We start from the raw sequence: 14,821 nt of genomic DNA, 5'->3' as shown, positions 1-14,821 counted from the left end.
AGAACCTCAGATATCCAGGAGAAGCAGCAGCTCTATCCTTACTCCTCCTCTAGAAGCTCTCTATGCTAGAGGTGATACTATGCAAAATTTTCTGTTTGTGATGTCATAAACAGGGATTTTGTGAAACAGCTTGTTTCTGGGACTTTTTTGAGTATGGGGCTATCAATAGGCCACAATATTTATAGATTGGCCAAGTAATAGTCCAACATCTTTTCACAGGATTTCACACTATATTCCTCTTTTGCTCATTAACACCAATAGTGCTGGACTTGGAATTACAAATGACAGACAAAGTGGTACTTCAGACGGCTAAAAGGCTACATTCCGATGGAAGCTCCCCTAAATCTTTGGAAGTGGCTCTGTTTGAACAACCAACATCCTAGCTGTTACAAAATGCTCTGCGGATATGTTTGTAAAATAGATTTCACATTACACAATAATTCTAGTAGAAATATCAGTATCTGACCCAAAATATTACAGATCTTTGACAATTATGATCATTAAAGGTGCAGTTTGTAAAAATTCTGCTGTGAAATAATCACAAAACAGTCTAATGTCTCAATCATGCTGTGAGGACGATTACACTGAAACTGTCACGATGTGGCAGAAACACATTTCCTTCTCAGTCAGCTGGGGGGGGGGGGTGTTCAGTTTTTCTCCTTTAGAAAAAAAAGTGGGAAGTAGTTACTGTTTACACTCTGTGAGTTGTGATGTTGCTAACTCTGCAGCGAGCTAACATAGCAGCGCAGGAATTTGTAATTCAACACTGGCTCCAGAGTTGTTTAAAAGAACTGAAGCCACTAAAGAAACAACACAGAAGTTATTTCGTACCCTAAGAAGCCACGGCATCATTTTGTTTTATTCTAATATCGGGTGAAGCAGGTTAGAGGTTAACGTTAGCAACGCTAACAGTGAATTAGAAGTTAATAGCAGGCTCTAAATATATCTCAAGCTAATTTTTCAAATACCAACAACTCAATATTATAGTGAAATGTATGTGTGAAGTGAAGAGTCAATTGTGGCTTTTTACTTGATTTAGAGTGTTTCAGAGCTAAAGGCAAGACGGTGTCGGTACAAGATCTGCTCGGGGTCCATCGACTGCCAGTGACGTCAAAGTAGTTGATTGGCTGTACATGATTCTTACGGAAGATACGTAATCACGTTAAGTTGTTATCACGTTACGTTGGTCCAGGCAAATTTTTCTGTTGGAAAGATGGACAACTTTTACAAAGAAATCCATCATTACCTCTTTGAAAATACACTTTTAGCATAGAGCTGCATGTATATTAGGGCTGAACGATTAACTACATGTGCAATTAAATTGCAATGTGACAAAAGGAGATTTTCTAATCGCAAAGGCTGCAATTTGGCAGCGAGTGGTTAGCGCAATGCTAATATACGTGGAAAAACCCATAGGAATGCTAATGCTAATATCACCGATTACATTCTTACAAATTATGAATTAGAAACGTGCCAAATGATTACATTTGGAGTCTAATACAAAGTAAAACTACCACCAATCAAATAAGTACAGACAGGTATTTTAGTAAAGCCAGAAAACTTTTAACTCCAGAGTTTTGGCTAGCAGCTATGAGCGTAACTGAACTACGCATGGACAAGACGTCAAAAACTAAACACGAAATACTTCAATAAACGGGACACACTTCTTTCCTGCAAATACAATTTCACAGGTGTTGCTAATACCTATGATCCTTCAAGGGATGTGCTCAAAGAGGAGTTCAACATTATGAATACAACATAGTGTTTTATTTTACAAATACCATTATAAACACAAACTTACATCATAAAAAACATTATTTTAATAACGAAACTGCAAAATTCTTTCCAACAGTATAGATGTGTAGTGTATTTTGTCCGAGTGGGTTTGCCGTACTTTGATGTCATCGGCAGTCGAAGAACCCCGAGCCGATCTTGCACCCGAGCAGATCTTGTACCGACAACGGCTCTCAATCACACTTCCTATGATGTCGGAGACAAACTACCATAATAAGTGTAGTAAATGCTCCCTACTGTAAAAGAGGGCTTACAGCAGATATAACAAAGTATTTGCCTACTTATCAACTTACTGTGTTTGACTCGTCGTTGCTTTTCATCAGGAATTTTTTGGTGCTGATCCTGGCAACAGCCATGAAACTTATGGAACGTGAGTGGGAGAGCGATATTTTTACTTAAAAATGGACTGCAGTAACCACATTTGACCACAGGATGTCATTCTTACAAATTGGACCTTTAACCACTTTTCACGACATTTAACTGATGAAAACAAAGTGAATATGATGATTGCTTAAGTTTTGCAACTGTTTTTGTACAATGTTTTATTAGCACGATTAGTTGTGTCTATATTGTCGCAAAGTCATTCTTAATCTTGTAAGAGGTTTTTTTTATGGTAGCATTTATGTGACTAGACTTTAGCTCATCAATCTGATCAGAACTATGGTGTTTCTCAATGTCAAGGTGCCTGGCCTTGCTAGGCGCTGTTTTGCGAGGCCAGGCGCCTATCAGCCCAATAGCTACAATTATTTGACTTAACATTAGTCTCTAAATTTGCCCCCAAAGTAGCAACTGGCTCCTGAGCCGCCATCCTTTTGAAAATACCATGCTGTATTCTGAGAAATTTTTGACCAAGGCCAGGCTACAAGGCATCTCCCGTGCATCCTTGCTCAGCTAGCTAAACGGCTAACAAATGAAGAACAGACGCCTCGCACATGAATATTGGAACATGCCTTCGTGGTTCCTGATGACTTATCTCCTAGGCAACCGGGGCAGGACCAAGACATCAAAGCAAGGTTCCTTGGCATTGAGAAACACACCAAGTGTTGGTTTCTCCAAATTGAGGTCATTCAAAGAGCATCTTTCTAAAACATGCTCTTTTCCAACACCAAAACCCACTCAAAATGGCCCTGAACTATCACTTTAATTTCTCCATTAAATGTGTAAAACCAGATATAAAAATATCTAAGAAGTATAACTAGAAAAAAAAAACAGGAAAACTATCTTCAGCAATGTAATTTTTTGCCTAAATGACTGGAATTAAAATTCAATTTGAGGTTCTAACAGCTTGTAGAATTAGTCTGTTCCTAAACATCTTCCTGCAAATGAGGAGAATTATGTTTTTTCTGCAAAAATACGACAAAAAATAACAAGTAGAATTTCACAAAGCTTTCTGAAGTTTTTGCAGAGAAAGATCCCAAAACAAATTGATCACCAGCTCACTTTCTTAGCCGTCTTTCTTTTGATTAATTGAGAAAATGACTCTTAATCCCCAAAACAGCATTTGAGTCTGTAATCTGATTTCAAAGACCATCTGGTATTGTTCTGCAGCTTAAACGACCTACAGTACTTCCAGGCTGCCTCAAAGAACAAGTGAAAGATTGACAAATACAGCAACAACCTTGTGGTTTTTCAGGATAAAATTAAACTTTAGTTTGAAAAAAACTTTTCCTTTCCTCTTAGTGTTTTGCTCTGTTAGACTGACCAAAACTACAACATCTTTTGTTATTTTTTTCAGTGTTTAGGTCTCTTCCCTCCTCATTTACTCACACAGCACCTGCTTCAGAGGAAAATTTGCTATCTGCTGGCCTACGTTTCAACCTACACCTCATGTTTGCTCAGATGGTCAAGGTCTAGCCACAGCGGTTTTGGCACCTGGCGAGCTGAGGCTGTGTACACCGGCACTAAACACACACACACACACACACACACACACACACACACACACACACACACACACACACACACACACACACACACACACACACACACACACACACACACACCAAATGAAAACCTGCAGGCAGCACAACTCGGACTGAGAGTTGAGTTAAGATCGTTTTTATCTTTTTGCATCATCTTCCCATCAGAGAAGGGAGTCCGAGCTGCTCATTGCAGCAGAGATCGATGGTGCAGAGAGGAGGAGAAAAATGGATATGATGTGATAGGAGAGACTGGTTGGAGAGAGAGAGATGATGGGGAGGAAGTGACGAGACAAAGAAATGATGACACGGACAGATAGAGGAAAAGTGTGAGGCATCCCAGAACCATTGCTATTCATACCCTCATTCTGTCTCTAAAAGGCACTGACATGATGCTCACAGACAAGCACACTGATTAGAGATGGAGAGAGAAGGGGGTCACTGAAAGAGGAAGTTTGCCCTGAAGCCAGAAGGAGGGATGAAGTGTTTCTCAAATGTGGCTTTTTTTTGTTTTTTGCTGACAGGCCACATTTCATCTCTAAGCTGTGGTGGGATCATTTATAGAAGCGTCAGTCACACTCTGACTCAGTTATGATTGTAAAGGTCCTCCCTCACCGTTGTAACTACTGGGTCTTCTTTTGGAGGTGCTTTCTATTTATTTGTACCAATTTATTCCAACCCGATGTGTTACTTATTTCAGTGTGTGGTTTTTCTGCTCCATTTACCTCTGGTATATAAGTGCATGCTGGCTGTTTGGTCCCGGGGGGTGGGGGGGTGTCACATGCATACATTTAGTGACGCACAACTCTGTAATCCCGAGTCAGCTAATTGTTCACATGCAGCCGGACTCGGTTGATGTCATGGCTTTGTTGTTTTTCTGACTTAAAAAAATGTTTAACTGCGCACCATTCCTATGAGTGTGTAAGCTCCAAGGGTGAGTGTGTGTTGGTTGTTTATGGATTTTAAGGACGTGTTAAGTGTTTCTTGTGCAAGCTGCAGAGCGACTGGAGCTACTAAAGCCATTTAGCAGCCCCTGGAGTAACCCTAGAGACTGCTGCGTTGACGCCGCTCTGACTGCTATTACAGACAAGTTTAAGAGGCTGTAAAAAATTTGGCTACCTCTCTCTCTCTCTCTCTCTCTCTCTCTCTCTCTCTCTCTCTTTCTTTCTTTCTTTCTCTTGTTCTCTCTTCCCTCTGTGTGTGCGTTCTTGTCCAAGGAACTTGGAAAAAGTCTCCCAGCTCTTGGAACAACCACAGTAGCCATTGTTGAGAATAACATCAACTCCAAAAACACAAATAATATTGTTTTAAAGTGTGTGTGTGTGTGTGTGTTCCTGCATTTCTTCTATGTCAACACTTCCACACTAAATTGATTTTGCTCACTTAGCTTTGCAAAGTAATGTCTGAGCAGTAATGAGCACGCACACACACACACACACACACACACACACACACACACACACACACACACACACACACACACACACACACACACACACACACACACACACACACACAGGTACATGCCAGTGTGATGAGAGTTAACGAGTAGATGGTGTGTTACAACCTCTTCTCCCACCCTAATGACCCATCCCTACACACACACACACACGCACATACATACACACACACGCACATACATACACACACACACGCACACACACACACACACACACACACACACACACACACACACACACACACACACACACACACACACACACACACACACAGCTTTTTTAATGAGCTGACAGAGCAGAGCAGGCCCTTTCCTGCTGTCCTCACGGTCCCCCGGAGTCGAGTGTGTTTTTGTTTAAAGGAGCAAAAGTAAAAGAGGAGAGAGTGAAAGAGGCTCAAAGAGAGGCGCTAACGACGCAGGCCCTGACACGTCCGATATCGCTTACATCACACTGAGCAGAATGCGATGGTAATTGTGGGCGTGTTTGTGTACGGATGCACCGAGGCACACCCGGATATCATTTTCATTTTGGAAAAGCTGAGGGAGGTTTTACTAGTTTGCGGTTTGGGACTCGTTTTAATCATGGCAGCAGCTTTAGTGTCACTGGTTGGATGTTTGGATGATAGTTCAGAGGTAATGCAGGGAGAACCGGTCTTACATAGTGTCTCTGATAGATTGGACATTTTAAAATCAATCTGCTTTAAAAGCAGTTTGAACTAAAACATGTGGTTTCAGCTTCCTTACCACACACAACATATAATTAACCCAGTGAGTCAGACAAATATGAAAAAGATCTCTTTAATTCAAGTCAGATGCCACATTAAGAGAGCTAGATCCAGTTGTACAGCTGAAATCAGAACGGGTTTGTGTTCATCATCATCAGACTAGGAACCCAGAAGCTGGAAACGCAAGGATCATCCCTCTTATGGCAGGTTTCAGACACGTTTTAACTTCCTTTAAACAAACATTACTTTCTTATTTAGTTTCTCCCACAGATGAGTCCTGCATTTGATGATTCAACAAGCCTTAACCATGCTGAAGATGTCTTTTTACTTTCTTTGACATTAAATGTGCTACTACTAGTTTACCTGTTTAAGTATAGATTCACTAAGATAAGTACAATAAAGTTTATCTCTCACTAAATAGAATATTTACTGTGTGTGTGTGTGTGTGTGTGTGTGTGTGTGTGTATGTGTGTGTGTGTGTGTGTGTGTGTGTGTGTGTGTGTGTGTGTGTGTGTGTGTGTGTGTGTGTGTGTGTGTGTGTGTGTATCGGTGTTGGTGTGTGTGTGTCTGCTCTGTCTTCTTGATCCCCAGTCATGGCTGCTTATACTGAGCAAGGATCCTCTGGAGGTTTCTTCCTGTTAAAAGGGAGTTTTCCTCTCCACTGTCGCTAACTGCTTGCTTAGTATGAGGTTTGCTGTAAAGACTCTGACACTAGTCAGTGACTTGATGGGTTCCTTATACAGGAAACGTTTAATTGATTGGCTTAATGAACTGACCTGTATTGGAATGTTTAGTGTGTGAAGTGCCTTGAGACGACTCTTGTCGTGATTTGGCGCTATAGAAATAAACTTGACCTTGAACTTTTCTAAACCCAGATGACCCAGAACAGTCGACCAGACGGTTGTTACTCAGTCTTAAGTCGTGTGAGTGCAGTACACGTTTACTTATCAAACTAGATCCAGGATGATTAATCTACTTAAACTTGAAAAATGTCAAAAATAACAAGATTATGAGGATGCAGGTCATCCCTGTGATGCTTCTCCTGCTCTAAAAACTATTGATTGGGTGTAAAATGTTTGTGTTGCATCAAGACTCAAGGGTTTATCAGCAGTTTTCATGAAACATCCCCGACCGAACATCCCCACATAAAACCATTTAGGAATCTATAGTCTCCCTGTTTATTCTTTAGGGAATCAATGGACTAGGGTTGTGTACTGGCACGAATCTGGGGATAAGATGAATATCACAATATACAGGGTTGATGAAACGATATATTGTGACTCTTAAAGTCAGATAATATGTGCACATTTTAAGACTGAATTTAATTGGAAAACTCATGGAAAACGCTTCCAAGATACATCCTGTGCTATCGCAAGATTTCGCTGTTCCGTCTTAATGAAGGCTATGAAACTGCTGCCACCTAGCAGTCAGAATTTGATTTGCACCACACAAAAGTAAGACAGTAAATGCTTACATGGAAAACCTCAGTACATAATCATTACATCACTTTTAAATCCTGATTCAGTTTATGAACACAAAATATCTCAATATTCAGTGCATCAGTATTTTCTTACATCCCTACTATGGACAGAATCTTTGAATGAAGCTTTTAAAAAGCTAATAAATGGCTAAATGTTTGTAGATAATGGCGCTCTTGTCCAATTTTGTCCACTTGAGTATAAAATCTTAACATATGTTTGCAGGAATCCACTCAGAGTAATCTTTTTGTAACACAGTTTATATTTAAATGTGGCTGTTGGCTTAAATTAAACAATCAATTAATCAAAATGCAGTTGTTTTATTTAAAAAATACACATAATTTTTTTACTGTATCATGACAAAGGTAATGATAATAATTCAGTTATGATTTAACACTAAAATGTTGTTTTGGATCCAGAGCTCCCCCTGCTGGCCATTAAAGGAAATAACGTTAAGAACAGATCCTTTTTAAACATTTGAAATCTCACAGCTACACAAGCTTTTTATTTATTTTATCTGCTTTGAGTTCCCTCTGTTGTTGTGAACACGTAAAACTTTATTACATTTGTCATTAACAGTGACACCGGTATTCTTTACTCCCTGGGAATTTGGATGTAATTTTTCTGCTCCAGTATTTATGAGAACCACCAGGTTTTCTCTCCTCTCCTCCTCCTTTTCTCCTTCCAGTTGTGTTTTGATGCACGGAGCTCCACAGCCCTGCAGCTCTCCGACGTGTTTATTCATTCCCTCGACGCTTCTCAAAGATTCCTAGAGGGAGTTAAATATCTTAATCTGTGGCTGATTTCACCCTGCCAGCCCCCAATGAGGTCTATGGTCAGAGGTGAAGGGTGAGAGGTCAATGTAGCACCCCCCCCCCACACACACACACACCTCGAACCCCCATAGTCCCAAAGCAGACAGACCTCACTGAACCAGAGACAGAGTGATGGATGGAGGGTTAACGGCCCCCCCCCCCCCCCCCCCCACACACACACACACACACACACACACTCACTCTCCGTCATCACCCCCCACCCCCATGCACAGCCACCACCAGCACCACCGCCACTCTCCCTGGAGTGTGAGCCAAAAGGAGGAGAGGATGAAGAATGAAAGCAAATAAAAAAGACAATGTCAGACAAACGGCAGTGTGAGGGACACAGAGGTGACGGCTGAGGAGAGAAGGGATGGAAAGATGAAACGAGTGACAGAGGATAGGAGGGAGGATGGAGAGGTTTGAGAGGGAGAGCGGAGAGGTGGGGAGGTGGTAGAGATAGCATGGAGGAGGAGGAAGAGGAGGAGGGGGGATAGCTAGAAAAAAAAGGTCACGTGATCACGTAGCAGCTGCAAGGCTGAGAGGGGGAGAGTGAAAGAGTCTCACACAGGAGCAGAGAGACGACGAGCAGGAGGAGACCAGAGAGCGGGAGGGTGAGTGTTTGCATCTTTGAATTACGTTCAGATGCACACTTTAGTCTGAGCTGATGGGGCTCAGAAACGATGGGGCGACACATCAGAGGAGAGACTCTAGAAAGAAGGGAGGGAGACAACAAGAGGGGAGAGAGAGAGAGAGTGTGTGTGTGTGTGTGTGTGTGTGGCTTTTGTTAAATAAGCTGAAGTATGCTGAGATAAAACGAAGAAGGAGACAAAAGGAGAAGAGTGAGAGCAGAGAGAGGAGAGAGAAAGAGAAGGAGTCGATAGAAACTGTCTTATCATCTCTCCCTTGACTGCTGGGCTCAGCACACACACACACACACACACACACACACACACACACACACACACACACACACACACACACACACACACACACACACACACACACACAGATCTGAGCTTTTACTCTCTTCATCTCTTCCTGATTTCCTTTATTTAACACGCTTTACCCACTGGAATAAACAAAATGTGTGACATCATAGAGAATCACTTGGTGTGAGAGAAGACTCACGGACATGAGCTTCTTCTGATTATTCCTCCTGTTTTACTCACAGAGGAAGTTTCTCTTCCAGCAGCTTTTGCTAATCTCCACTTTAGTTAAAGATCAGTGCCCAGATCTGACACACACACGCACACACACTCCTCATCTATCAGTCTGCGGCATGTTTTGGGTCACGCTTGTGTCAGGTTAGGGGCTCGGATCCAGTTAGACGTGTGTAAACACCAGATCTGTGGTCCTCTCTGGCCAACAGACCCTGACACCTGACTGTCCTTTATGCTGAACAGCGTTTTCAGAGCGATGAGCGGACCACTCAATAATCCTGTTCAGTTTATGAATTTTTCATGAGTGTGTTTGCTGCTTTTGCTCTTTGTTTGTTCTTCTTGTGGTTGGTGTGCTTTAAAGGTGTTTGTGTGACCGCGTGTTGTGGCGTTAATGAGGTCATGGCTGCAGCAGGCAGGGGAGGGGGGAGGAAGGGGAGAGGAAGGGGAGGATAGGATCCTGCTGTAATTAACATTAGCGGGCCAGAATGATGGTGGAGGATCAAAAACAAAGGTCATTCCAACTGATTCACCTCTTTGTTTTGACCTTCCGGGACGCTGATGGGTGTTAGTTGTGAGTGTGTGTGTGCTGACATCTGTAAAGGGTGTAAAAAAAAACACAGCGATACTTAATAAAAGTGGTGTGTGGACGCTTCGGGGGTCTTAAGATGTGTCGGCTGGCTCCCTTGAGGAAGCGGACACGTGTGCACCCATGTGTGTGATTTGCTATTAGGGTCAGCACTCTATTTGACACAGCTCTACACACCCTCCACTCTGTGGTGAAGCTGACCCACTCTTTATCACACACACACACACACACACACACGCACGCACGCACACACGCACGCACGCACGCACGCACGCACGCACACACACACACACACACACACACACACACACACACACAGAGGTCAGATCAGTTCCAATATAAAACACCAGCTGCCCACTAAGTTAACTTACAACCTTTCTATCCCCATCCTCTTCCCAGGTATGAACCATGACTCCAATAAATCTCCATCATTAGGAATGATCACCACGGCAACTCGCACCACAGCCACAGTCAGTCCCCTCAGCCCACTAACCAATGGGAACGCGGTTGCCCAGTCTGCAAACTCCGGATTCGCTGCTGCCTTGCGTAAACTGGCCAAACAGGTCGAGGATCCCAGAGGTGAGCGTCATTCTGGCCGCATTTTTTGAGTTTTAAACAGCGACCAACGTGGTTCTGGATTGGCCAAATCCAAACAGAGCCACCTGTTGGTGGGTTTTGTCTAACAGGTAACCTTTCTGCTCTTCACTTTCTGAGCAAACCCGCTCAACACAGACACGATGACAGTGTTAATCCTCTTTATTAACTCTGCAAAGAAAATAAGCATGTTTCTCCCAACTATCCCATCAAGCAGCCTGAAAATAGATCTACTCACAAAACCAAGGTTGTGTGTTGTGCTTTAATGTGAATCCTATAGAGATCTATGTGTGTGTGTGTCCTCACTCTGCTCTCCGCTGTCTTAATGAAGGTTTTTGAAAAGAGCTAAAGTGAATTAATTTATTGGTACAAAAACAAGTGTTAAGTACTAACAAATACCATCCACTTCAACATTTATAGCCCAAGCTAACTTGACCTCTCCCTCTGTGTCTCCTCCTCCTTTCATTTCCATTTATCTCCCAATTATGAGAATCTAATTACAGCCAATTATAGGAAGCTTTCCATCATGTCTTCTCTCTTTCCCTCTCCTCTCTCTGAAGCCCTACACGAACTTTCTCTCCGTCTCAGTAGTTCCTCGTCTGCCTCGTAGTGTGTGTGTGTGTGTGTGTGTGTGTGTGTGTGTGTGTGTGTGTGTGTGTGTGTGTGTGTGTGTGGTGTTACAGGAACAGAGTTACACCAGTGAATGCTACTCGCATCACACGATTCACACGTTTAACACCTCCCTTCACAGTGTCGCACCCCATCCTCCTTTTAACACATTCCTTCAAACAACATCCTTCATTTGCTCTCTCTCTCTCTCTCTCTCTCTCTCTCTCTCTCTCTCTCTCTCTCTCTCTCTCTCTCTCTCTCTCTCTCTCTCTCTCTCTCTCTCAGTCTGAGTTTTGTGATCACATGTGCCCTCCCCCCTCTTGTTTTTGTATCATATTGCACCTAGTAAAGCTATTTGCACAGAAAATTTCTTTAAATCTGATTAGCTTTGTCCTTCTGTCAGGTTCTGCCATCAACGGTGAACCGTCTCCGGTCTCCTCTCCGGGCACCAACCACAACTCACCAGTCACCACTCCTAAGCGGGGCTCATTAGGCCCCCTTTTGAGTCAGAATAGGGGCCGTGGGGTCCCTAGCACCCCTCCCGTGGTCACCATTGCCCCCACCAAGACCAGCAACGGCCCGTGGAGGCCTGAGGGCCGACAGGTAAGAGGAGCTGTTTGTTAAACACCTGCTGACGGGGTTGAACTGTGTGTGTGTGTGTGTGTGTGTGTGTGTGTATGTGTGTGTGTGTGTGTGTGTGTGTGTGTGTGTGTGTGTGTGTGTGTGTGTGTGTGTGTGTGTGTGTGTGTGTGTGTGTGTGTGTGTGTGTGTGTGTGTGTGTGTGTGTGTGTGTGTGTATTGTACTCTTTGTTGGCCGGCCTTCCTCCCTCTGCCCCCCCATCTTTTTTTATCTTAGCTGCTGCTCCTTCCATTAAAGAAATAGTCAGAGTGCTTGTCAACATCCAGCCATCAAAACCAGCCTTCCCACCATTTTTTCTTCTTTGTGTGTCCCTTCCTGCCTCTCTCTATCTTGTCTTTCGCTTTTCAGGCTTTTCCACCTTAACCCCCCCCCCCCCCACACACACACACACACACACACACACAGATGAGTCCGTGTCTTTCTCAGTAGCTCACGAGAGATTTATAAAGAAACACAGGAGGCTGCAGAGGCAGGCATCCATTGTGATTCACTTCCTGCGGTGTTTGTGTGTATATATGCACGTTGAAGTGTGTGTATGTTTGTGTGCGTCTGTGTGTGTACTTGACCCTCCACTGCAATAGACTTAGGATATGAAGAGGGGGTCTGTGTGTGTGTGGAGCGAGCAACCAGGCCTCACACACAATGCTGAGGTTAGCCCCCACAGTAGCCACTTCTCCCCTGGATCAGAGCTGCCTTTCTCCCCCCTTCACAAAGAGCACTCTGTGGCTCTGCCTGCCTGGGGCTCTCATTCAGAGAGAAAAAGAAGAAACAGGGGAGGGAGAGAGGAAAACAGAGAAGAGAATTGAACCCTAGAGAGGGAAGAACAAGCAGGAAAGCACCAGAAACACCTTTAATGCTCAGTGTAAATTCATTATCACTGCGCTGCACACACTCAAACGATTTGCGCAGAAGAAACAGACGGTGTTTGTTTTACTGCTGCCTTCATGAAGGCCATTTGGCTGCCTGCACGATCAGAGGTCAGGGAATGCGATGGCTGCTGTCCAGACTCGCCTTGCGCTGCCTTCCTCTGTTATCTCCAACCAGCGGAGGTTGCAGGAACATGCTGGCAGAGATGGTTTGAATCTGTTTTCCATGAATGACATATCCAAAACTATTCAAAGATATTCAAAGCGCTGGTATTTTACTGCAAATCACATGTACAAACGAAGGTAGCTGATCAGGTATTGTCCTGAGAGGTCATTTGCTTGTGGTTTGACCGTGGACAGGCTAACCTTTATCCCAGGCTGTTGCTGTAGCAACAACAAATGACACATCAGAGGGAAATTAGTGTCTTGTAGTCCTTAACTTGCTTTAAATTTTCCAGCACGTTTCAGCACCATTACAACTCAAAAGCCTCGTTATGTTTGTCTTTAAATCTGTTTATTTTAGATTTTCTTTAAACATCTTTTAGCAATTTTAAGATTTCAGTTTTAACCATCTATAAGTGAACAGAGCCTTTGGAGTTGACAGCTGAAGGGGAACAACTTTATTGAACAAAACAAAAGACAAGACAGGCACACGCATGAAGATCAAGTACGGGATTAAAACGTTTTGAGAAGTGACGTTAGAAATGAGGCAAACATAAAGTAAGTTGAGATCTAATAAAATACAAAAAACCATGTTACAATATCCAAACTGCCTCAACATACGTGTTGAAATTCTCTTCAGAGCGGGCGATGGATGGAGACCTTAGATCTCGACCTTTTGTGACACATCAGACCCACTTTTCTGCTCCGCTGAGCCTCTTGGTGCATCTTTAAGGTTTTTACTCAGTCACTGTGCTTCGGTTCCCTCTCCTCTCCTCTCCTCTCGAGCACACACTCAGACCTCATGAATATATAGGGTAACAACCTCTCTCACTCCTCCTGTGTGTGTCAGGTTGAGTCAAGCGCTCAGGGACTAAGTAGGGAGCGAGGAGCAGCTGAGAACAGCCAGTTGCAGCTGGACAGGAGGACCCCACCCGTCTCCTCACCTCACCCTCTGACTGCCTTTGGACACACTTCCAGCAGTATCATGCAGGACCCCCGCATACAGAGCATAAGGTACACACACGTGCATACAGGTGGACTGAATAGACGTGTGCTTACATGAAACTTTTTTAACTCTGTGTCCCTTTTCTGCAGTTTACCTGGACAGATGCACTCTGTCGTTCCTTCGAGTGCTGTTCCAGAGGAGTACCTGAGAGCCCTCCGACCCTTCGCCACCTCAGATGATCTCCGGCTGACCTCTCTGCCTCTGAGTCTCGACCCCACTGTGGCTGCTCATGCTGCCGCCGCTGCTGCTTACTATCACCCTGCTTACCTGCACCACCCTCTGTCCTTGCAAAGGTTAAGAGCTCACATTTAAGTAAACAGTCCAATTTAATCCAATACATTTTGATTCATTGTGAATGTTAATGCATTAAGTAATTCTCCAGTTTAGGCCCTATTGAGCCACTATCCTGCAGGCTGTAGTTGTTTTCCTTTTCCAAAACTGATTTAATGTTTGAACTACCTGTTTAGTGTCTCCTCACACTCTGAATAAGTCTGTTTATTACTAATGCATTTAAATCAGGTGTGCTGGTACAGAGAAGTGTCTAAAACATGCAGGATAGCAGGATCAGGATTGGACATTACTGACCTCATGGAACAATAGAAAAATAAAAAATAAGCACAGAACCTTGCAGAACTCCAAAAAAGGTCTCAGTTGTCTAAAGCTCCCAAATCCAAATAACGTTTATCACAGTATTTCATTTTATTTTTTTGCTTAGAGACAAATATCAGATTCAATCAGTATTATCTGTGTTATTTATTACATGATTCTTTTCACAAAGCAGACGGTTACATTTCCATTTCAACTTCAGCTTAATTGTCATTTTTGCCATAAATTCCAAACTGTGTTAGCTGCATTTGTTTAAAAAGAAGTACACATAGTTACTTAAGACACCAAATCTAGAACTAGAATTTACTAAATTGATTAAAAGAAAATAAGTGTTTTACATCAATAAACAAATAAAAGAATTAATAAATTAAAAAAGCTGTAAATCTTTGAGAAATTGCC

The 14,821-nt window shown here is 43.1% G+C and overlaps 1 protein-coding gene across 3 annotated transcripts in view; it reads left to right on the top strand.

The window, feature by feature from the left end:
* LOC107388524 (genetic suppressor element 1) overlaps positions 1 to 14,821 on the top strand; it is a 59,614-nt gene that overhangs the window by 37,474 nt on the left and 7,319 nt on the right. For 2 of the 3 annotated variants that reach the window (XM_054733148.2, XM_054733149.2), the window contains exons 2-5: positions 10,339 to 10,518; positions 11,546 to 11,745; positions 13,661 to 13,824; positions 13,906 to 14,109. In XM_054733148.2, coding sequence (XP_054589123.2) covers positions 10,339 to 10,518; positions 11,546 to 11,745; positions 13,661 to 13,824; positions 13,906 to 14,109 — 748 coding nt within the window. Of the gene's footprint in view, positions 1 to 8,402; positions 8,805 to 10,338; positions 10,519 to 11,545; positions 11,746 to 13,660; positions 13,825 to 13,905; positions 14,110 to 14,821 lie in introns of those variants that run through there. The other variant, XM_054733150.2, reaches the window with a different exon arrangement.

This window comes from Nothobranchius furzeri, chromosome 4 (genome assembly GCF_043380555.1).
Source record: "Nothobranchius furzeri strain GRZ-AD chromosome 4, NfurGRZ-RIMD1, whole genome shotgun sequence".
Classification (NCBI taxonomy): domain Eukaryota; kingdom Metazoa; phylum Chordata; class Actinopteri; order Cyprinodontiformes; family Nothobranchiidae; genus Nothobranchius; species Nothobranchius furzeri.
The sequence above is the reverse complement of the archived record's forward strand: the minus strand, read 5'-3'. Positions and strand labels throughout refer to the sequence as shown.